At 41.3% G+C, this 23,646-nt stretch overlaps 1 protein-coding gene across 4 annotated transcripts in view; it reads left to right on the top strand.

Moving 5' to 3' along the window:
• Nucleotides 1-23,646, top strand: part of ANKRD17 (ankyrin repeat domain 17) — a 584,488-nt gene that overhangs the window by 154,062 nt on the left and 406,780 nt on the right. For all 4 annotated transcript variants that reach the window (XM_053703322.1, XM_053703325.1, XM_053703327.1 and 1 more), the window contains exon 9: nucleotides 6,499-6,690. In XM_053703322.1, coding sequence (XP_053559297.1) covers nucleotides 6,499-6,690 — 192 coding nt within the window. The remainder of the gene's footprint in view (nucleotides 1-6,498; nucleotides 6,691-23,646) is intronic.

Genomic DNA, 23,646 nt, shown 5'->3' on the forward strand with positions numbered 1-23,646 from the left:
TACATCAACCATCAGGGGGGAACAAGGAGTTCCCTAGCGATGGAAGAAGTGACCAAAATCATTCTATGGGCGGAGTCTCACTCCTGCCACCTGTCTGCTATCCACATCCCAGGAGTGGAAAATTGGGAAGCGGATTTTCTGAGTCGTCAGACATTGCATCCGGGGGAGTGGGAACTCCTTCCGGAAATCTTTGCCCAAGTCACTCAACCGTGGGGCATTCCAGACATGGATCTGATGGCCTCTCGTCAGAACTTCAGAGTTCCTTACTACGGGTACAGATCCAGGGATCCCAAGGCGGCTCTAGTGGATGCACTAGTAGCACCTTGGACCTTCAAACTAGCTTATGTGTTCCCGCCGTTTCCTCTCATCCCCAGGCTGGTAGCCAGGATCAATCAGGAGAGGGCGTCGGTGATTTTGATAGCTCCTGCGTGGCCACGCAGGACTTGGTATGCAGATCTGGTGAATATGTCATCGGCTCCACCATGGAAGCTACCTTTGAGAGACCTTCTTGTTCTAGGTCCGTTCGACCCACTCCAGCTGACTGCTTGGAGATTGAACGCTTGATCTTATCAAAGCGAGGGTTCTCAGATTCTGTTATTAATACTCTTGTTCAGGCCTGAAAGCCTGTAACCAGAAAAATTACCACATAATTTGGTATATCTGTTGGTGTGAATCTGCAGGATTCCCTTGGGACAAGGTTAAGATTCCTAAGAGTCTATCCTTCCTTCGAGAAGGATTGGAAAAAGGATTATCTGCAAGTTCCTTGATGGGACAGATTTCTGCCTTGTCTGTGTTACTTCACAAAAAGCTGGCAGCTGTGCCAGATGTTCTAGCCTTTGTTCAGGCTCTGGTTAGAATCAAGCCTGTTTACAAAATTTTGACTCCTCCTTGGAGTCTCAACCTAGTTCTTTCAGTTCTTCAGGGGGTTCCGTTTGAACCCTTACATTCCGTTGATATTAAGTTATTATCTTGGGAAGCTTTGTTTTTGGTTGCAATTTCTTCTGCTAGAAGAGTTTCAGAATTATCTGCTCTGCAGTGTTCTTCTCCTTATCTGGTGTTCCATGCAGATAAGGTGGTTTTGCGTACTAAACCTGGTTTTCTTCCAAAAGTTGTTTCTAACAAAAACATTAACCAGGAGATATTTGTGCCTTCTTTATGTCCTAATCCAGTTTCAAAGAAGGAACGTTTGTTGCACAACTTGGATGTAGTTCGTGCTCTCAAATTTTACTTAGCAGCTACTAAGGATTTCAGACAAACTTTGTCTTTGTTTGTTGTTTATTCTGGTAAACGGAGAGGTCAAAAAGCAACTTCTACCTCTCTCTCCTTCTGGATTAAAAGCATTATCCGATTGGCTTATGAGACTGCCGGACGGCAGCCTCCTGAAAGAATCACAGCTCACTCCACTAGGGCTGTGGCTTCCACATGGGCCTTCAAGAACGAGGCTTCTGTTGATCAGATATGTAAGGCAGCGACTTGGTCTTCACTGCACACTTTTTCTAAATTTTACAAATTTGATACTTTTGCTTCTTCTGAGGCTATTTTTGGGAGAAAGGTTTTGCAAGCCGTGGTGCCTTCCATTTAGGTGACCTGATTTGCTCCCTCCCTTCATCCGTGTCCTAAAGCTTTGGTATTGGTTCCCACAAGTAAGGATGACGCCGTGGACCGGACACACCTATGTTGGAGAAAACAGAATTTATGTTTACCTGATAAATTACTTTCTCCAACGGTGTGTCCGGTCCACGGCCCGCCCTGGTTTTTTTAATCAGGTCTGATAATTTATTTTCTTTAACTACAGTCACCACGGTAACATATGGTTTCTCCTATGCAAATATTCCTCCTTAACGTCGGTCGAATGACTGGGGTAGGCGGAGCCTAGGAGGGATCATGTGACCAGCTTTGCTGGGCTCTTTGCCATTTCCTGTTGGGGAAGAGAATATCCCACAAGTAAGGATGACGCCGTGGACCGGACACACCGTTGGAGAAAGTAATTTATCAGGTAAACATAAATTCTGTTTTTCTACTGGCTATTGCTTATGCATGCAGAGTATCTGTGATTGCTGCTTTGCAATTTGTCCCTCTTTATCTGGCTTTTCATGCAGATAAGACCTTTAGGAACCAAGTTAGGTTTCTTCCTAAGGTTGTGTCAATTCGCAACATCAATCAAGAGATTGTGGTTCCTTTTTTTATGTCCTAATCCTCCTCCGTCGAAGGAACGTTTACAACCTATTTTTGGATGTGGTTTGTGCCTTGAAGTTCTATCTTCGGGCCACAAAGGAATTTTGAAAAACCTCTTTTTCTGTTTGTTCTCTTTTCGGGAATCGTAGGGGTCAGAGGGCATCTTTGACTTCCTTATTTTTTTGATTGAGGAGGGTCATCCGTTTCGCATAGAGACGGCGAGAGATAAGCCTTCTCTGTGGATTACGGCTCATTCTATGAGAGTAGCGGTTTCCTTTTGGGCCTTCAAGGATGAGGCGGCTCACTGGATGAGGCGGTTCTCCTTACATACTTTTTTTTCAAAATTTGACAAGTTTTAGGTGTTTGCTTCTGCTGAAGCAGCCTTCAGGAGAAAGGTTTTGCAGGCGATGGTGCCCTCAGATTGGGTCCGCCTCTTTTTCCCTCCCGTTTGCATTCCGTGTACTCTAGAACTTGGGTATATGTTTCCCAAAAGTATGGAATGCAGCTGTGGACTGTTCCCATATTAAGATGGAAAACATAAATTATGCTTACCTGATAATTTCATTTCCATCTGTATGGGAAAAGTCCACAGCTCCTGCCTGTGTTCTCCTGTGGGCAGCCCTAAATTTAATTTTGTTTCTGGCACCTTTTTCGCGGGGTGGTATTTAAGCCTTTGGCTGGGTGTCTTTGCCTCCTCCTGGTGGCCAGGTTCAGTATTTCCCAAAAGTAAGGAATGCAGCTGTGGACTCTACCCATGCAGATGGAAATGAAATTATCAGGTAAGCATAATTTATTTTATATATATATATATATATATATATATATATATATATATATATATATATATATATATATATATATATATATATATATATATATATATATATATATATATAGAGAGAGAGAGAGAGAAAGCAACTGCGCATAGTTCTCACTTTTCTTTTGCAAGATGAAGAGTCCATAGGTGTCAATAACGTGGGATATACTTTCCGCCACTAGGTGGAGTTCAAGAACCCCCACAAGAGCTTTCAAACCCTTCCACCTCCACTCCCTCTCCAGTTAGTTCTTGGCCTCTGAGGTGAGAGGTTGAGTGAGGTGCTCTGCAATCAAGATTTTGTTATTTTCTAAATTAATGGGAGCTCAGACCTGTCTTGAGACCCTGTATGCATGTAATAGACACTACTATAAAGAATAACATGCACAAATGCTGATATAAAAATTCAGTATAAACCCTTTTACAAACTTACTTAGAAGCTCCCAGTTTAGCTCTGTTAAAAAGGTAGCTGGAACACCCACTGCACGTGGGAAATATCAGACACCCCCCTCCCCTTCCTCTGCATATGAAAAAGCTCTTTACACAAACAGGAGCAAGCTGGAGTAGGTATACCTCGATATTTTCATAAAACTTTGAGGATTGGTTAGGAGAATGAAAATCAGAGCAATGTTATTTAAAAATAAGCAAAACTATACATAAAAAAAAAAAAAAACCCTGTATGGGCTATATAAATGGATCATCTACAAAACATTTATGCAAAGAAAAATCGAGTGTATAATGTCCCTTTAACGCCCATGCCTGTTTATATGACACAAAGGGGATAGCACTGATTTTTCACCTGAATTTAAAAATACTTTACAAAAAACCATGACAGAGCTGTTTAGCTGCAATTCCCGGACCAAGGAAGCCTAAATCTGGAAATTTACCTCACCCTCCCTGTCACTCATAAGGGACTGATCATCTAGCTATGTTACCACTTCGTTTGCAAACCTCTGATGAGTCCCTTTCTGTGTCTTCTGAGGGTGAAATCTTCTCAAATGATCCTGAACTGGTAACTGAAACAGAGCCTTATTCCACTTTCCGATCATATCAGTTTCCTTCTACAGGAAGTTCTGAATACCATAGAAATGTCAGAACAGAATCCAGAAATTCCAAAACCTATAAATGAGTTCAAGCAGGTTTTCAAAGCTCTGCCAGAAGTTCCTAAGACGTTTTAAGCTCCAGACTTGGTTACAGACTATATTGCTAAAGAATGGAAAAAAACAGCCATTCCTTAAATTACTCCTAACCGGTGTAAGAAGATGTATCCTCTTTCAGAAAAGAATCTTGACAGCCTGGGAGGCGGTTCCTAAAGAGGATGGAGCCATTTCTAATCTAGCAAAACACACGACTATCCCCATGGAGGATAGTTCCTCGTTTAAGTACCCAATGGACTGAAAATCAGGAGTTTTTGCTAAGAAAATTATTTTTCAATCAGTTCTTCAGTTTAGACCAGCAGTTGCAATCACTTGTGTGGCCGCTGCAGCATCCTTTTGGTGCAATCCTTTTTCTCAGATGCTTCCCTTACAGTCATATCCGTAACTGCATTAAGGTCCTTATGATGTCTAATGATTTCATGTGCGATGCAGTTTTTGACATCACTAAAATTGATGTTAAAAATATGTCAATTGCTATTCTGCTAAGGAGAGCTTTATGACTTAATTCCTGATCAGCTGATGTCTCTAAGAATAGACTTTTGTCAATTTCCTTTGAAATTTTTGGGTAAATTGCTTTTTGCATCAGTCTTAGACTTTATCATTAAAACTGTTACTGGCGGTAAAGGAGCTTTTCTTTCTCCGGACAGGACGACTAAGGGAAGATTTAAGCAAACTAATTGTTTTCATTCCTTTCTATCTGCCAGAGATCAGAAATCGGACTCCTCCAAACCTTCCTAAAAGCCAGTATCCTCCTGTTCTAAGGATAAACAAACCAAGAAGCCCAACTCTAATCTGCATGAAGGGACAGCCCCCTGTCCAGAGGATTCTCTGGTAGGAGGCATATTGAATAGATTTCAGAAGGCCTAGCAGAGATCAGTTCAGGATCCCTGGGTCCTCAAAATTATTTCTCAGGATTACTGCAAAGGGTTTTGCACTAGGCCTCCCTGGGAACGGTTTAATCTGTCTAAGGTTGCAAAGTATCCTCTAAAGGAAGCTTCCTTTTATTCAATGTGTTCAGGATTTAGAGAATTTGGGAATAATACAACCTGTCCCAGCCTCTTAACAGGGAAGAGTTTTCCAGTTTCTAAGATTTGTGTTTCTCATCAAGCATTACCAGTTTGTGGCTCTACCTTTTGGTTTAGCCACTGTCCCACGCATCTCCACAAAGGTTTTAGGGGCTCTGTTGGCGGTGATAAGAACAGGACTGTATCACGCATCAACTTTACTGAAAGCTTAATTTTAATGTTCATCTAGTAAGTGCAATCATTTATTTGGTGCACTCTTTTTCATTGTGAAATAAATTACCTTGAGTCAGAGCTGCGCTGTTTATTTGTTTCAAGCGTTCTGCAGAATAAAACAAAGGAGCTTTCAGCATGAAGTATTTTATACTTCATGAATGAAAGTCCCCCATTATTTGTTTCAATGGTCAATCCTAGCGTTTCATAAACAAAAAGGGTTGACTTTCACTTTAACTGGAGAGGGAGGGGAGGTGGGAGGGTTTGAAAGCTCTTGTGAGGGTTCTTGACCTCCACCTGGTGGCAGGAAGTATATCCCACATGTTATGGACACCTATGGACTGTCCTCATCCTGAAAAAAAGAAATTTCTCGGTTAGTAAAAAATTTAGATTTTCTACTGTGAGACAGTGAGCACTGAGAAGCAAACTCTCTTATTAAAGATAATGGATCAGATGAGCCTGTGACCATGAGCCTGATTTTTTATTAAAAAAAAAAAGTCTGCAATACTCGGAGAAGCAAGAAAAATACATTTTACCTTGTAACATGATTTTTGTTTTGTAGTGCAAGCATGGGCTAATTGAGTTAGATGTAATTGTGATGTAATGTTTTGTTTACACTACATTTTTTGCAGAGGTATTAAAAAAAACATATTTTTAAATAACTTTTTTTTAAAGGGCTACTAAACCCAAATTTTTTCTTTCATGATTCAGGTAGAACAGGCTATTCTAAGCAACTTTCTAATTTACTCCTATTATTAAATTTTCTTCGTTCTCTTGCTATCATTAAAAAAAAAAAATAATAATAAAAAAAAAAAATCTAAGCTAAAGAGCCGGCCATTTTTTGCTTCAGACTTTGGACAGCACTTGTTTTATGGTGGGTGCATTTAGCCACCTATCAGCAAGCACATCCCAGGTTGTGAATCAAAAATGGGCCGGCTTTTAAAATTACATTCTTGCTTTTAAAATAAAGATAGCAAGAGAATGAAGAAAATTGATAATAGGAGTAAATTAGAAAGTTGCTTAAAATTGCATGCTCTATCCGAATCATGAAAGAAAAAAAAAATGGTGTTCAGTGTCCCTTTAATATTGCTTTGTTTATAAATAAACTTATCTATAGGGGCAAACATCAATGCTCAGACTGAGGAGACACAAGAAACTGCCCTCACCTTGGCCTGCTGTGGAGGTTTCCTGGAGGTAGCAGATTTCCTCATTAAGGCTGGCGCAGACATTGAACTAGGATGCTCTACACCCCTTATGGAAGCTGCTCAAGAAGGACATTTAGAGTTGGTCAAATATCTGCTAGCTGCTGGTATGTATATCTCCACTTTCTGCAATGAAATTTTTTAGTGAATAATGTTCTGCAGATCATTTTGAAATAAAAATTAAAATTAGTCAGTTACACTAAAGCACCAGTTCAATATTGCAATGTTTTAATTAACTGGAGAATAAAGCCATTTAAAAGTTTTATAATGTAGTGCAGCAGTTGAAAACTGCATTGCAAATTAGCTGCAAAGAAAAAAATACATTTTGTTACATTTTTAAAAATGTCTTGGGAAAAAATCCCTGAGAGCCAGTCAACAATAAATGCACTGCTGATTTGCAATGCTGTTCCATATCTCTTCAAACAGCACTTTGTTCTGGATGCATGGAGTTAAAGAAAACTTGTGCAGCTATTGCTGTTTGAAGAGAACAGCTTGATGCAGAGAGGCGCTGCAAAGCAAAAGATCCAACAGCCACCTGCATGTGTCCCATTCTTTCGGCAGACATGCTGCATTTTCTGCGATTACATCATAGATCACTGCGTGTACTGTATGTTTTTAAAATATTTTAAATTCTTATTTAATTTGATATTCATTTTCTGTACATAGCAGACCTGGATTTTTTGTGTGTTGCAAGTGTTGGTACTAAGCGAAGTTAGATTGTGTTTTATAATTAAAGTTAAAAAGGTAAATCCATACTGACTGGGAAATAGGTCATTTAATGTTTAATATTTCACCTTCTTAAATGTACTATTCTGGAATAACTAAAACACTAATTGTTTGTGCTCCTTCTGCAAATTTACTTCTTCTGGAATCTGTACTATATTTTTGCTGTTCTACCATTAGCTGCTTATCACAATTTCTCCAACATAGGTGTGTCCGGTCCACGGCGTCATCCTTACTTGTGGGATATTCTCTTCCCCAACAGGAAATGGCAAAGAGCCCAGCAAAGCTGGTCACATGATCCCTCCTAGGCTCCGCCTACCCCAGTCATTCTCTTTGCCGTTGTACAGGCAACATCTCCACGGAGATGGCTTAGAGTTTTTTAGTGTTTAACTGTAGTTTTTATTATTCAATCAAGAGTTTGTTATTTTAAAATAGTGCTGGTATGTACTATTTACTCAGAAACAGAAAAGAGATGAAGATTTCTGTTTGTATGAGGAAAATGATTTTAGCACCGTAACTAAAATCCATGGCTGTTCCACACAGGACTGTTGAGAGCAATTAACTTCAGTTGGGGGAACAGTGTGCAGTCTCTTACTGCTTGAGGTATGACACATTCTAACAAGACGATGTAATGCTGGAAGCTGTCATTTTCCCTATGGGATCCGGTAAGCCATGTTTATTAAGATAGTAAATAAGGGCTTCACAAGGGCTTATTAAGACTGTAGACTTTTTCTGGGCTAAATCGATTCATTATTAACACATATTTAGCCTTGAGGAATCATTTATTCTGGGTATTTTGATATGATTATATCGGCAGGCACTGTTTTAGACACCTTATTCTTTAGGGGCTTTCCCTAATCATAGTCAGAGCCTCATTTTCGCGCCGGTATGGCGCACTTGTTTTTGAGGACAGCATGGCATGCAGCTGCATGTGTCTGGAGCTCTGATACATAGAAAAGTCTTTCTGAAGGCATCATTTGGTATCGTATTCCCCTTTGGGCTTGGTTGGGTCTCAGCAAAGCAGATTCCAGGGACTGTAAAGGGGTTAAATATAAAAACGGCTCCGGTTCCGTTATTTTAAGGGTTAAAGCTTCCAAATTTGGTGTGCAATACTTTTAAGGCTTTAAGACACTGTGGTGAAATTTTGGTGAATTTTGAACAATTCCTTCATACTTTTTCGCAATTGCAGTAATAAAGTGTGTTTAGTTTAAAATTTAAAGTGACAGTAACGGTTTTATTTTAAAACGTTTTTTGTGCTTTGTTATCAAGTTTATGCCTGTTTAACATGTCTGAACTACCAGATAGATTGTGTTCTGACTGTGGGGAAACCAAGGTTCCTTCTCATTTAACTATATGTATTTTATGTCATAAAAATTTTTAGTACAAATGATGCCCAAGATGATTCCTCAAGTGAGGGGAGTAAGCATGGTACTGCATCATCCCCTCCTTCGTCTACACCAGTCTTGCCCATACAGGAGGCCCCTAGTACATCTAGTGCGCCAATACTCCTTACTATGCAACATTTAACGGCTGTAATGGATAATTCTATCAAAAACATTTTAGCCAATATGCCCACTTATCAGCGAAAGCGCGACTGCTCTGTTTTAGAAAATTCTGTAGAGCATGAGAACGCTGATGATATGGTTTCTGAAGGGCCCCTACACCAGTCTGAGGGGGCCAGGGAGGTTTTGTCTGAGGGAGAAATTTCAGATTCAGGAAACATTTCTCAACAAGCTGAACCTGATGTGATTACTTTTAAATTTAAGTTGGAACATCTCCGCGCTCTGCTTAAGGAGGTGTTACCCAATTTGGATGATTGTGATTATCTGGTCATTCCAGAACCACTATGTAAAATGGAAAAGTTCTTAGAGGCCCCGGGGCCCCCCGAAGCTTTTCCTATATCCAAGCGGGTGGCGTACATTGTTAGTAAAGAATGGGACAGGCCCGGTATTCCTTTAGTACCTCCCCCCATATTTAAAAAATTGTTTTCCTATAGTCGACCCCAGAAAGGACTGATGGCAGACAGTCCCCAAGGTCGAGGGGGCGGTTTCTACTCTACACAAGCGCGCCACTATACCCATAGAAGATAGTTGTGCTTTCCAAGATCCTATGGATAAAAAATTAGAAGGTCTGCTAAAAAGATGTTTGTTCAGCAAGGTTCCCTTCTACAACCAATTGCATGCATTGTCCCTGTCACTGCAGCCGCGTGTTTCTAGTTTGATGAGCTAGGAAAGGCGATTATTAGTAATTCTTCTTCTTATGAGGAGATTATGGACAGAATTCGTGCTCTTAAATTGGCTAATTCTTTCACCCTAGACGCCACCTTGCAATTGGCTAGGTTAGCGGCGAAAAAATTCTGGGTTTGCTATTGTGGCGCAGAGCGCTTTGGTTAAAATCTTGGGCAGCGGATGCGTCTTCCAAGAACAAATTGCTTGACATTCCTTTCAAGGGGAAAACACTCTTTGGCCCTGACTTGAAAGAGATTATCTCTGATATCACTGGGGGCAAGGGCCACGCCCTTCCTCAGGATAGGTCTTTTCAAGACCAAAAATAAACCTAAGTTTCGTCCCTTTCGCAGAAACGGATCAGCCCCAAGGGCTACGTCCTCTAAGCAGGAAGGTAATACTTCTCAAGCCAATCCAGCCTGGAGACCTATGCAAGGCTGGAACAAAGGAAAGCAGGCCAGGAAACCTGCCACTGCTACCAAGACAGCATGAAATGCGGGCCCCCGATCCGGGACCGGATCTGGTGGGGGGCAGACTCTCTCTCTTCGCTCAGGCTTGGGCAAGAGATGTTCTGGATCCTTGGGCGCTAGAAATAGTCTCCCAAGGTTATTCTCTGGAGTTCAAGGGGCTTCCTCCAAGGGGGAGGTTCCACAGGTCTCAGTTGTCTTCAGACCACATAAGAAGACAGGCATTCTTACATTGGGTAGAAGACCTGCTAAAAATGGGAGTGATTCATCCTGTTCCATTAGGAGAACAAGGGATGGGGTTCTACTCCAATCTGTTCATAGTTCCCAAAAAAGAGGGAACGTTCAGACCAATCTTAGATCTCAAGATCTTGAACAAGTTTCTCAAGGTTCCATCGTTCAAGATGGAAACCATTCGAACACTTCTTCCTTCCATCCAGGAAGGTCAATTCATGACCAAGGTGGATTTCAAGGATGCGTATCTACATATTCCTATCCACAAGGAACATCATCGGTTCCTAAGGTTTGCATTCCTGGACAAGCATTTCCAGTTCGTGGCGTTTTCTTTCGGATTAGCCACTGCTCCTAGGATTTTCTCATAGGTACTAGGGTCCCTTCTGGCGGTGCTAAGACCAAGGGGCATTGCTGTAGTACCTTACTTGGACGACATTCTGATTCGAGCGTCGTCCCTTCCTCAAGTAAAGGCTCACACGGACATTGTCCTGGCCTTTCTCAGATCTCACGGATGGAAAGTGAACGTGGAAAAGAGTTCTCTATCTCCGTCAACGAGGGTTCCCTTCTTGGGAACTATAATAGACTCCTTAGAAATGAGGATTTTTCTGACAGAAGCCAGAAAAACAAAACTTCTAGACTCTTGTCGGATACTTCATTCCGTTCCTCTTCCTTCCATAGCGCAGTGCATGGAAGTGATAGGTTTGATGGTAGCGGCAATGGACATAGTTCCTTTTGTGCGCATTCATCTAAGACCATTACAACTGTTCATGCTCAGTCAGTGGAATGGGGACTATTCAGACTTGTCTCCGAAGATACAAGTAAATCAGAGGACCAGAGACTCATTCCGTTGGTGGCTGTCCCTGGACAACCTGTCACAAGGGATGACCTTCCGCAGACCAGAGTGGGTCATTGTCACGACCGACGCCAGTCTGATGGGCTGGGGCGCGGTCTGGGGATCCCTGAAAGCTCAGGGTCTTTGGTCTCGGGTAGAATCTCTTCTACCGATAAATATTCTGGAACTGAGAGCGATATTCAATGCTCTCAAAGCTTGGCCTCAGCTAGCGAGGGCCAAGTTCATACATCAACCATCAGGGGGGAACAAGGAGTTCCCTAGCGATGGAAGAAGTGACCAAAATCATTCTATGGGCGGAGTCTCACTCCTGCCACCTGTCTGCTATCCACATCCCAGGAGTGGAAAATTGGGAAGCGGATTTTCTGAGTCGTCAGACATTGCATCCGGGGGAGTGGGAACTCCATCCGGAAATCTTTGCCCAAGTCACTCAACCGTGGGGCATTCCAGACATGGATCTGATGGCCTCTCGTCAGAACTTCAGAGTTCCTTACTACGGGTACAGATCCAGGGATCCCAAGGCGGCTCTAGTGGATGCACTAGTAGCACCTTGGACCTTCAAACTAGCTTATGTGTTCCCGCCGTTTCCTCTCATCCCCAGGCTGGTAGCCAGGATCAATCAGGAGAGGGCGTCGGTGATTTTGATAGCTCCTGCGTGGCCACGCAGGACTTGGTATGCAGATCTGGTGAATATGTCATCGGCTCCACCATGGAAGCTACCTTTGAGACGAGACCTTCTTGTTCTAGGTCCGTTCGACCCACTCCAGCTGACTGCTTGGAGATTGAACGCTTGATCTTATCAAAGCGAGGGTTTTCAGATTCTGTTATTAATACTCTTGTTCAGGCCTGAAAGCCTGTAACCAGAAAAATTACCACATAATTTGGTATATCTGTTGGTGTGAATCTGCAGGATTCCCTTGGGACAAGGTTAAGATTCCTAAGAGTCTATCCTTCCTTCGAGAAGGATTGGAAAAAGGATTATCTGCAAGTTCCTTGATGGGACAGATTTCTGCCTTGTCTGTGTTACTTCACAAAAAGCTGGCAGCTGTGCCAGATGTTCTAGCCTTTGTTCAGGCTCTGGTTAGAATCAAGCCTGTTTACAAAATTTTGACTCCTCCTTGGAGTCTCAACCTAGTTCTTTCAGTTCTTCAGGGGGTTCCGTTTGAACCCTTACATTCCGTTGATATTAAGTTATTATCTTGGAAAGTTTTGTTTTTGGTTGCAACTTCTTCTGCTAGAAGAGTTTCAGAATTATCTGCTCTGCAGTGTTCTTCTCCTTATCTGGTGTTCCATGCAGATAAGGTGGTTTTGCGTACTAAACCTGGTTTTCTTCCAAAAGTTGTTTCTAACAAAAACATTAACCAGGAGATAGTTGTGCCTTCTTTGTGTCCTAATCCAGTTTCAAAGAAGGAACGTTTGTTGCACAACTTGGATGTAGTTCGTGCTCTCAAATTTTACTTAGCAGCTACTAAGGATTTCAGACAAACTTCGTCTTTGTTTGTTGTTTATTCTGGTAAACGGAGAGGTCAAAAAAGCAACTTCTACCTCTCTCTCCTTCTGGATTAAAAGCATTATCCGATTGGCTTATGAGACTGCCGGACGGCAGCCTCCTGAAAGAATCACAGCTCACTCCACTAGGGCTGTGGCTTCCACATGGGCCTTCAAGAACGAGGCTTCTGTTGATCAGATATGTAAGGCAGCGACTTGGTCTTCACTGCACACTTTTTCTAAATTTTACAAATTTGATACTTTTGCTTCTTCTGAGGCTATTTTTGGGAGAAAGGTTTTGCAAGCCGTGGTGCCTTCCATTTAGGTGACCTGATTTGCTCCCTCCCTTCATCCGTGTCCTAAAGCTTTGGTATTGGTTCCCACAAGTAAGGATGACGCCGTGGACCGGACACACCTATGTTGGAGAAAACAGAATTTATGTTTACCTGATAAATTACTTTCTCCAACGGTGTGTCCGGTCCACGGCCCGCCCTGGTTTTTTTAATCAGGTCTGATAATTTATTTTCTTTAACTACAGTCACCACGGTAACATATGGTTTCTCCTATGCAAATATTCCTCCTTAACGTCGGTCGAATGACTGGGGTAGGCGGAGCCTAGGAGGGATCATGTGACCAGCTTTGCTGGGCTCTTTGCCATTTCCTGTTGGGGAAGAGAATATCCCACAAGTAAGGATGACGCCGTGGACCGGACACACCGTTGGAGAAAGTAATTTATCAGGTAAACATAAATTCTGTTTTTTTGTATTTTTCAAATCTTTAACAATTGAGCTAATAAACTACACATTTGGCAGAACTGATGACACTTGTTGCAACTGCATATTTGCAGATTTAAAATTCAAGCCTGCTTTTTTTATTTTTTATTGCATGCTACTTTTATTTTTAAAATATTGTTACTTATTCAGCAGCATTTTTAAATGAGACCTAGAGATGTATTGCTGCAGCCAAATATAAAGCCAAATCTTTTGTGGTCCAGATTAGTTTATCCTTTTTCAATTTATTTCACTTCTTAAGTGATTCAGTAGAACAAGCATCTCAAAATATGCTGATTCTTTGGCACCTGTCTGGCCCAAGATAACTGTCATGGCCCTCCCTGGTAATACCTACCCGTAAGCGACCCACTCCAAATGTTACCTAGAAGACGCAACCCTCAAGCACCACCTCTTCCTCATTCTGTCCAGTGACAGGGTGGACAGAGCAGGGAATGGGAATGTTCCTTTTTGGCAGTAATTTATGGCACCAGGGCACATTTACAAATGTATTCTTATCTGCATTTATGCACCCATTGTTTTTGGCTCAGATTATTAGTTTAATGTGTGGTGTTAAGTTTCTCCATCCGGAGTTACTGTGTGGGGGGCACCATGTACTGTGATTACCTATTTCTTTATTCATTACAGAATTATTGGTTTGTTTAAAATTTTCAATGTTCTGTCTCTGTGCCAATTGCTTTATCAAGACCTAAAACGCTTTCCGAGAGTGATGGTTATTGAATCCTTGTTCCTCTTCTTTTTTCATGTACCTATAACTTGCTAATTTTATTACATCGTTTTGGTAACCTCTGGCTAAATGGTGTGAATTCTAGAAACTTTTTTACTTTTTAATTTCATATCTATTGCACAGACTTTGCAATCATGTTATTCTTAAGAATGTCCAGTTTGTTCCCTGGGGGTTCAGGTTTCTGTTCTTTTTAGTTATTTCCAATTGCCTTTCATCCTGATGTGACATTCATTTAAACTGGGAAAGAAATTGTTTTGAAAGATTCTATTAATCTGACTAATTTTGTTTCCATAGTTTATTCTTTTTTGCCTTTAGATTTTAACTCCTGCTGTTGGAATTAATAATTTATGCACCTCCCTATATTAATCGGTGCGACCATTTTAGAACCTAGGTTTCACTGCAGGTATCTGAAGGACAGGTGCGGCACATCTGCAATTTTGTCGGCACTAGAATACAATGATAGATTTCAAACTGGTAAAACCCATGACTAGAGGGAGGCAGGGAATAACTTTAATAAACTGAATTTAGTGTTTAATGACCCTCTAATCGTCATAACAGGATGGTTATCCTTTATACTGTCTCTAAATTCTAACAGTATCTGTTAGCAAATCAGCATTTGACAGAAATGATCTTTCAGACCATGCTTTCTTAGACATAGGACACAGGTTTTTTCCTACCATTTCCTTGATATGGTTTATATCTACTGTACTATGATGTGGGAAAAAAAGATGTATCCCCAGCTCCTTTATATGAATGTTTTTTCAATTTTTTTTGTCCCCTACTTTGTCCCCTACTTTGTCCCCTACGCCTGTGTGTGAGATGCCTGTCCATCCAGTTCATTTGAATTTCCTGAGACTTTTTCAGGAAAGGACTTGTACTTGTCACAACTCAGTGCATAAAATGAGGCCTGTGGCAATGTCATTTCTAATCCTTATTAGGATTTCACAGTTTTTTAATATAAAGTTTGTAAAGACGTTGCCTTGATGAATTTTCACATTTCTCCTCATTATTTTATTGGTTTCTACAGGTATTATAACATTATCCTTTTTATGCAATACTTAATTTGTCTTCACCAAAGCAATGGGACTCGTGGTGATCCTGTGTTCCTTTCTTCTACAAGATACGACTAGTCCACAAATTTCATCCTTACTTGTGGGATATTATCCTCCTGCTAACAGGAAGTGGCAAAGAGCACCACAGCAGAGCTGTATATATAGCTCCTCCCTTCCCTCCACCCCAGTCATTCTTTTTGCTGTGTTAGTACTAGGAAGAGGTAAAGTGAGGTGTTAGTTTTAGTTTCTTCAATCAAGCAGTTTTTTTATTTTAAATGGTACCGGTGAGTACCATTTTCCTCAGGGAGATTTGGAAGAAGATTTCTGCCCTGAGGTTGATGATCTTAGCTGAGGTAACTAAGATCCATGTTGGTTCCCACAGAGCTTCTGAAGGTAATACAAGAGAAATCTTCAGTGTGGAGAACGGTTTCATGCTACAAGGTATGTGCAGCCCTTTATTTCTGAGGATACTTGGTATATCAGAACTGGCTGACATTTTTTCCCTGCAAGGGAAGGAGTAAGCAGTAGACCTGTAAACAAGGGGTGTTACTGAGAAACCTGTGCTTATTTTATTTTATTGACATATTGGGCCAAGCATTTATAATGGGCTTAAAAGCAATATAAAGGGACATTGGGAGGCTTAACGGTTTTTATTCAAATGAACAGTATGGCCGTATTTTGTGTGTGCTTAAGGGGTAAGACAAATACACATGGCTTTATACTCTAAACCACTTCACCATGCTGTTTAGTCTTATGCGATCGTCGTCCATGATGGACGGGGCTTATTTTCGCACGCTCAGACGCGCACTTTACTCTGGCTGAGAAGGCAGCAGGCATTAGCTCCGGTTGAACCTAGACTGATGTTCTGTTAACCGGATTGTTGTCGAGTCAATTTGCAGTACCCTGGGTGCAGGGGTTATTGTTTTCAAATCTAACATATTTTTGACTATAAATATCTTTTAGAGGTTAATTTCTCCCCTTTTAAGCAGAAAGGAAACCGGCTAACCATCCGCAAATGAATCCAAGAGGGCGGTTAGGTAAGATGCAGAAAAGGTTTATTATTTTCAGGTACAGACAAGGCTTAAAACCAAAAAGAGGGCATGCAGAAAAAATGCACCAAACGGAACTGGTCCGGATGGTTACTGATCAGCAAAGGACTTGGGGTGCAATAATTTTTGGAACTTTTGATTAGGTGTAGCTAATTTTAAAGCATTAAAGTTATGAAGCCGTTTGGGAAAAATTGTGCACTTTTTTTTCTTAACCCTTTCAGTGCTAATGACGGTTCTGAGCCGTCACAGAGTTTCTCACTCTGGTGCTAATGACGGCTCAGAGCCGTCATGAGCACTCTCCCACCTTGAGGGAGATCTGGGGGCTCCTTACTGCTCCTACCCCGGCGATCGTGCCTGTAGAGTGACAGGCATTGCCGGGGCTTCACGTGATGCGCGGTGACGTCACCAGCAATTACGTGATGACGTCACCACGCAACTTTATTTATACTTAACAATGTTAAGTATAGGAGGAGGGGGCATGCTGCTTAGAGGCATCTATGCAGCTACAGACCCCCAAGTCCCACTGTTGGAAAGGTAATCGCCTAACCTGTAAAAAAAAAAAAAAAAAAAAAAAAAAAATGTTTTCAAAATAAAAAAAATTAAATAAAATATTAGCACCCAGGTCGGAAATGGCTTAGCAGCCAAAGGGTTGAAGGCGCAGTACACGTTTTTCAGAAAATTGTTTAAATCAATAAAGTGTTTAACGACTATTGTGGTTCTTATTAGTCTGTTCAACATGTCTGACATTAAGGAAACTCATTACTCTATGTGAAACGCCCTCTTACATTGTGTACCTCTTGTACTGAAAGGGCCTTACATTGTAAAAAGCATATTTTAAGTAAAGAAAGTGTGCCTGAGGATGATTCTCAGTCTGAAGAGAATCAGGACATGCCATCCAATTCTCCCCAAGTGTCACAACCTTTAACGCCCACACAAGCGACGCCAAGTACCTCTAGTGCGTCTAATTCTTTTACTCTGCAGGAGATGGCTGCAGTTATGTCAACTACCCTTACAGAGGTATTATCTAAATTACCAGTGTTACAGGGTAAATGCCGTAGGTCAGGTATTAATGTGCATACTGAATCCTCTGATGCTTTATTGGCTATTTCCGATGTACCCTCACAGTGCTCTGAGTTGGGGGTCAGGGAATTGCTGTCTGAGGGAGAACTTTCAGATTCAGGAAATGTGTTACCTCAGACAGATTCGGACATGATGTCCTTTAAATTTAAGCTTGAACACCTCCGCCTGTTACTTCGGGAGGTCTTAGCGACTCTGGATGATTGTGACCCTATTGTGATACCACCAGAGAAATTGTGTAAGATGGACAAATATCTAGAGGATTTTAGGATTACTCTCTAATGTTGGTGATTTAACCTATAGATGTTTGATTTCATGATTGTTTATTTCTTAATAAATTGTGTTTCTTTGATTCAGATCCAGTGGCTCCTTGTGGCTTTTTTTCACAGCTCTTCAATTATTTACTAGAGGTGTATTAATAGTTGGTGCTGGATTAACCCACCTTTATATTTTCTTACTTATAAAATATCTAGAGGTACCTACTTACACTGACGTTTTTCCGGTTCCTAAAAGAATTTCGGAAATTGTAAAGAAGGAATGGGATAGACCAGGTATACCGTTTTCTCCCCCTCCTAATTTTAAGAAAATGTTTCCCATATCAGACACCATTCGGGACTCGTAGCAAACGGTCCCTAAGGTGGAGGGAGCTATATCTACCCTGGCTAAGCGTACAACTATACTTATTGAGGACAGTTGTGCGTTCAAAGACCCTATGGAGGGTCTTCTAAAGAAATTATTTATTCATTAGGGTTTCCTTTTACAACCTACGGCGTGCATTGTTCCAGTTATTACTGCAGCAGCTTTTTGGTTTGATGCTCTAAAAGAGTCTCTGAAGGTTAAGACTCCATTAATGACGTTTTGGATAGAATTAAGGCTCTCAAGCTAGCTAATTCTTTTATTACTGATGCCGCTTTTCAAATTGCTAAATTAGCAGCGAAAAATGCAGGATTTGCCATTTTAGCGCGTAGAGCGTTATGACTCAAATCTTGGTCTGCTGATGTGTCATCAAAATCTAGGCTTTTAGCTATTCCTTTTAAAGGTAAGACCCTATTCGGGCCTGAATTGAAGAAAATTATTTCTGACATTACTGGAGGTAAAGGCCATGCCCTACCTCAGGATAAGTCTGTTAAGATGAGGGGTAAACAAAATAATTTTCGTTCCTTTCGAAACTTTAAAGGAAGACACTCTGCTTCCTCTTCCTCCACAAAGCAGGAAGGGAATTTTGCTCAATCTAAATCAGTCTGGAGACCCAACCAGGCTTGAAATAAAGGTAAACAATCCAAGAAGCCCGCTGCTGCTACAAAGACCTCATGAAGGGGTAGCCCCCGATCCGGGACCAGATCTAGTAGGGGGCAGACTTTCTTTCTCTGCTCAGGCTTGGGCAAGAGATGTTCAGGATCCTTCGGCACTGGAAATCGTGACCCATGGGTATCAACTGGAATTCAAGGATTTTCTCCCAAGAGGGAGATTTCATCTTTCACGATTATCTGTAGACCAGATAAAAAGAGAGGCGTTCTTGTAAAAGACCTCTCTACTCTGGGAGTAATATGTCCCGTTCTAAAACTGGAACAGGGGCAGGGGTTTTACTTAAATCTTTTCGTGGTTCCCAAAAAAGAGGGAACTTTCAGACCCATTTTAGATCTAAAGTGTCTAAACAAGTTCCATCATTAAAGATGGAGACTATACGAACAATCTTACCAATGATCCAGGAGGGTCAATATATGACTACCGTGGACTTGAAGGATGCATACCTTCATATCCCTATTCACAAAGATCATCATCAGTTCCTAAGGTTTGCCTTCCTGGACAAACATTATCAGTTCGTGGCTCTTCCCTTCGGGTTGGCCACAGCACATAGAATCTTCGCAAAGGTTCTAGGGTCCCTTCTGGTGGTTCTCAGACCGCGGGGCATGGAGGATATTTTGATCCAGGCGTCAACTTATCATCTGACAAAATCTCACACTGGCACGGTGTTGTCTTTCCTGATAACTCACGGTTGGAAGGTGAACATAGAAAAGAGTTCGCTAGTTCCACAGACAAGAGTTCCATTCTTGGGAACTCTGATAGACTCGGTAGACATGAAAATTTCTGATGGTGGCCAGAAAATCAAAGATTCTAAATACTTGCCGAACATTTCAGGCCTTTCCTCGGCCATCAGTGGCTCAGTGTATGGAGGTCATTGGATTAATGGTAGCGGCAATGGACATCATTCCGTTTGCTCATTTTCATCTCAGACCACTGCAGCTGTGCATGCTCGGTCAGTGGAATGGGGACTATGCAAATTTATCCCCTCGGTTAAATCTGGATCAAGAGACCAGAGACTCTCTTCTTTGGTGGTTGTTGCCGGATCATCTGTCCCAGGGGACTTGTTTCCGCAAACCCTCTTGGGTGATAGTGACAACGGACGCCATTCTACTGGGCTGCGGTGCAGTCTGGAATTCCCTGAAGGCTCATGGTGTTTGGACTCAGGTGGAGTCTCTACTTCCAATCAATATTCTTGAACTGAGAGCAATATTCAATGCGCTTCAGGCTTGGCCTCAGTTGGCTTCGGCCAAATTCCTCAGATTCCAGTCGGACAATATCACGACTGTGACGTATATCAATCATCAGGGGGGAACAAGGAGCTCCTTGGCGATGATAGAAGTATCAAAGATAATCTGATGGGCGGAGGCCCACTCTTGCTATCTATCAGCAATCTACGTCCCAGGAGTAGAGAACTGGGAAGCAGATTTTCTAAGTCGTCAGACTTTTCATCCGGGGGAGTGGGAACTCCACCCGGAGGTGTTTGCCTCTTTGATTCACCAATGAGGCAGACCGGAATTAGATCTGATGGCATCTCGTCAAAATGCCAAGCTTCCACGTTACGGATCCAGGTCGAGGGATCCTCAGGCCGAACTGATAGATGCCTTGGCAGTACCTTGGTCGTTCAGCTTGTGTTTCCACCGTTTCCTCTCCTTCCACGCGTGATTGCGCGGATCAAACAGGAGAGAGCTTCAGTAATTCTGATAGCGCCTGCGTTGCCACGCAGGACTTGGTATGCGGATCTAGTGGACATGTCCTCTCTGCCACCGTGGAAACTTCCTTTGAGACAGGACCTTCTCATTCAAGGTCCTTTCCAACATCCAAATCTACATTCTCTGCAGCTGACTGCTTGGAGATTGAACGCTTGATTTTATCTAAGCGGGGTTTCTCTGATTCGGTCATCAATACTTTGATGCAGGCTCGTAAGCCTGTCACTAGAAAAATCTATCATAAGACATATGGCGTAAATATCTTTATTGGTGTGAATCCCAGGGTTACTCATGGAGTAAAGTTAGGATTCCCAGGATTCTGTCTTTTCTCCAAGAAGGATTGGAAAAAGGGTTATCGGCAAGTTCCTTAAAGGGACAGATTTCTGCTTTGTCTAGTTTGCTTCACAAACGTTTGGCAGATGTTCCAGATGTTCAGTCTTTTTGTCAGGCTCTAACCAGAATTAAGCCTGTATTTAGACCAATTGCTCCTCCCTGGAGTTAGTTCTTAGAGTTCTTCAAGGGGTTCCGTTTGAACCCATGCATTCCATAGATATTAAATTATTATCTTGGAAAGTTTTGTCTTTGGTTGCTATACTCGTAGAGTTTCTGAGCTTTCAGCGTTACAATGTGATTCGCCTTATCTTATATTTCATTCTGATAAGGTGGTTTTGGGTACCAAACCTGGATTCCTTCCTAACGTTGTTTCAAATAAGAATATTAATCAGGACATTGTTCCTTCCTTGTGTCCTAATCCTCCTAAGAAGGAGCGTCTGTTACATAATCTGGATGTGGTCCGTGCCTTGAAGTTTTACTTGCAGGCAACTAAGGATTTCCGTCAATCATCTTCATTATTCATTGTTTATTCTGGAAAGCGTAGGGGTCAGAAAGCTACGGCTTACCTCTTTCTTTTTGGCTGAGGAGTATCATCCACCTGGCATATGAGACTGCTGAACAGCAGCCTCCTGAAAGAATTACGGCTCATTCTACTAGGGCTGTGGCTTCCACATGGGCTTTTAAAAACTATGCTTCTGTTAAGCAGATTTGCAAGGCTGCGACTTGGTCGTCTCTTCATACTTTTTCCAAATTTTCCAAATTTGATACTTTTGCTTCTTCTGAGGCTGTTTTTGGGAGAAAAGTTCTTCAAGCAGTGGTGCCTTCCGTTTAGGTCTCTGTCTTGTCCCTCCCGTTTCATCCGTGTCCTGTAGCTTTGGTATTGTATCCCACAAGTAAGGATGAAATCCGTGGACTCGTCGTATCTTGTAGAAGAAAAGGAAATTTATGCTTACCTGATAAATTGATTTCTTCTACGATATGAGTCCACGGCCCTCCCTGTCATTTTAAGACAGATTATATTTTATTTTTACAACTTCAGTCACCTCTGCACCTTTTAGCTTTTCCTTTCTCTTCCTAAACCTTCGGTCTAATGACTGGGGGTGGTGGGAAGTGAGGAGCTATATATACAGCTCTGCTGTGGTGCTCTTTGTCACTTCCTGTTAGCAGGAGGATAATATCTTACAAGTAAGGATGAAATCCGTGGACTCGTCGTATCGTAGAAGAAATCAATTTATCAGGTAAGCATAAATTTCCTTTTTTTCATACCCTTAGGGACATTTTCTTAACATCTTTCAAAAATTTTATTTTCAGTAGATCAGTTCTGACCTTTCATCAGTAGGTTGGAATCCAAAGTATTTACAAGTGAAGATTTTTGTTTTAGGCTTGATGTAGTTAGCACTGATATATCTTAGTAATGATTCTATGTTTAAAGCACAACAGTGCATGTCAGATTCCATTAGAAGCATATTTGCAATATGCTTAGGTGTGCAAAAATGTGTCTGCTTAATTATTTAAGCCATAGTGATAACTTTTAACAAGCATGTGACCCGATGCTGAAATAGACTGTGTATAAATTTTTCAGCTTGGGTGGACACTTTGCTGAAGTATTTTTGCACACTACTGTGCACTTAACTACCACTTTATTATTTACTTTAAATATAACCTGGATATCTGTTCCAAATGCAATTAAAATGTTGTTGCCTCTTCTGGTTTCAGCAAAGGACAGAAAGCTTCCAAGATTAATTTAGCTAGTTTGATTTGTTCTTCCTGTATCCTATCCTATCTTAGGAATACAGCTCCATCTTTATTGGTAAGCTTGTACTGCTAGAGCTATTACTTTTTCTTTGGCTAGTATAGCAAAACCTCTTAACACTTGTGTAAGGCAGCCACATCCTTGCATACATTTACTAGGTTCCATTGTGAGGAGCATTTCATAGAATTATATTGCATTCAATGTTTTCTCAAACCATTTGTATACCTTTTTTTTTTATATGGTAGCTTTGATGCTAACCCCCAGTCCTAAATATGGTAACACATGAGTATGAGAGTGCATACGTTCTCTTTTATGACTGCTTCTTATGCCGTGTCTATATTTTCAGGGTTAAAATCAAGGACAAGTGCTCATATTCCTTCTTGTTCCAAGGCGGTTGTTACTTGTGTATATTTGAAACAAAATAGATTTGAGCAATATGTTTATATTTATTTATGACCACTAAATGAAGTGGTGCACAAATAACCAGCATTACTGTTCTAAGTGGTAATATACAAGCTGTTTTAATTTGTATGTAATTTGGTGAAAAGTCCCTTTATATTACAAGCTGCTCCCCCCCCCCCTCAAGATTGTATCACAAGTAAGTCCAAAGGGATTTAGAAAAGACAAGAAGAGAGGGACATGTGCACAGGTCAAATATATTGGGCACACGCCATATGGCCACTCGCACAATTCCATCTCAACAGCAAGGTAGTTGAATCACACTGTAGTGCAGTGCTTGATGAATATGTTCAAAAATTAGGAGCCAGTAAGAATATTTAGGAGCCAGGCATATTTTTTAGGAGCCAGACAGTTGGATTTGTATATAGATATATGGAGAATAACCCAAAAAGTTAGGAGCCGGGGTAAAATTCTAGGAGCCAGTGGCTCCCAGGCTCCTGGGTTTGTCGAGCCCTGCTGTAGTGAGAATATAATCCACTTTGTAGTATTTACAACTCTAGTGACTTTTGTCCAATTTAGGGCCAGATTAAAAGTGTTGCGCTATAAATATCTCTTTAGTGAAGGAGATATTTGCCCTCCACGGTGTAATACCAGTGCACGCTAATGTGCGTTGGTATTGCAATTTGTCAGCAATTTATGGGAAGCATTGTGCTCACGAGAAAGCGCTATGGGAGCCTCGTTCTCATGTCGTTAGAAGGGGCTAAGTAGCGCAGCGATGGCAGCAAAGTGCAAATATATATGTATATGATTATATACATATATATATTTTTTTTTAATATGTATATACAGATATTAATACATATATATGTATGTATATAAGCATATATATA

This window comes from Bombina bombina, chromosome 2 (assembly GCF_027579735.1).
Source record: "Bombina bombina isolate aBomBom1 chromosome 2, aBomBom1.pri, whole genome shotgun sequence".
In the NCBI taxonomy this organism is placed as follows: Eukaryota; Metazoa; Chordata; class Amphibia; order Anura; family Bombinatoridae; genus Bombina; species Bombina bombina.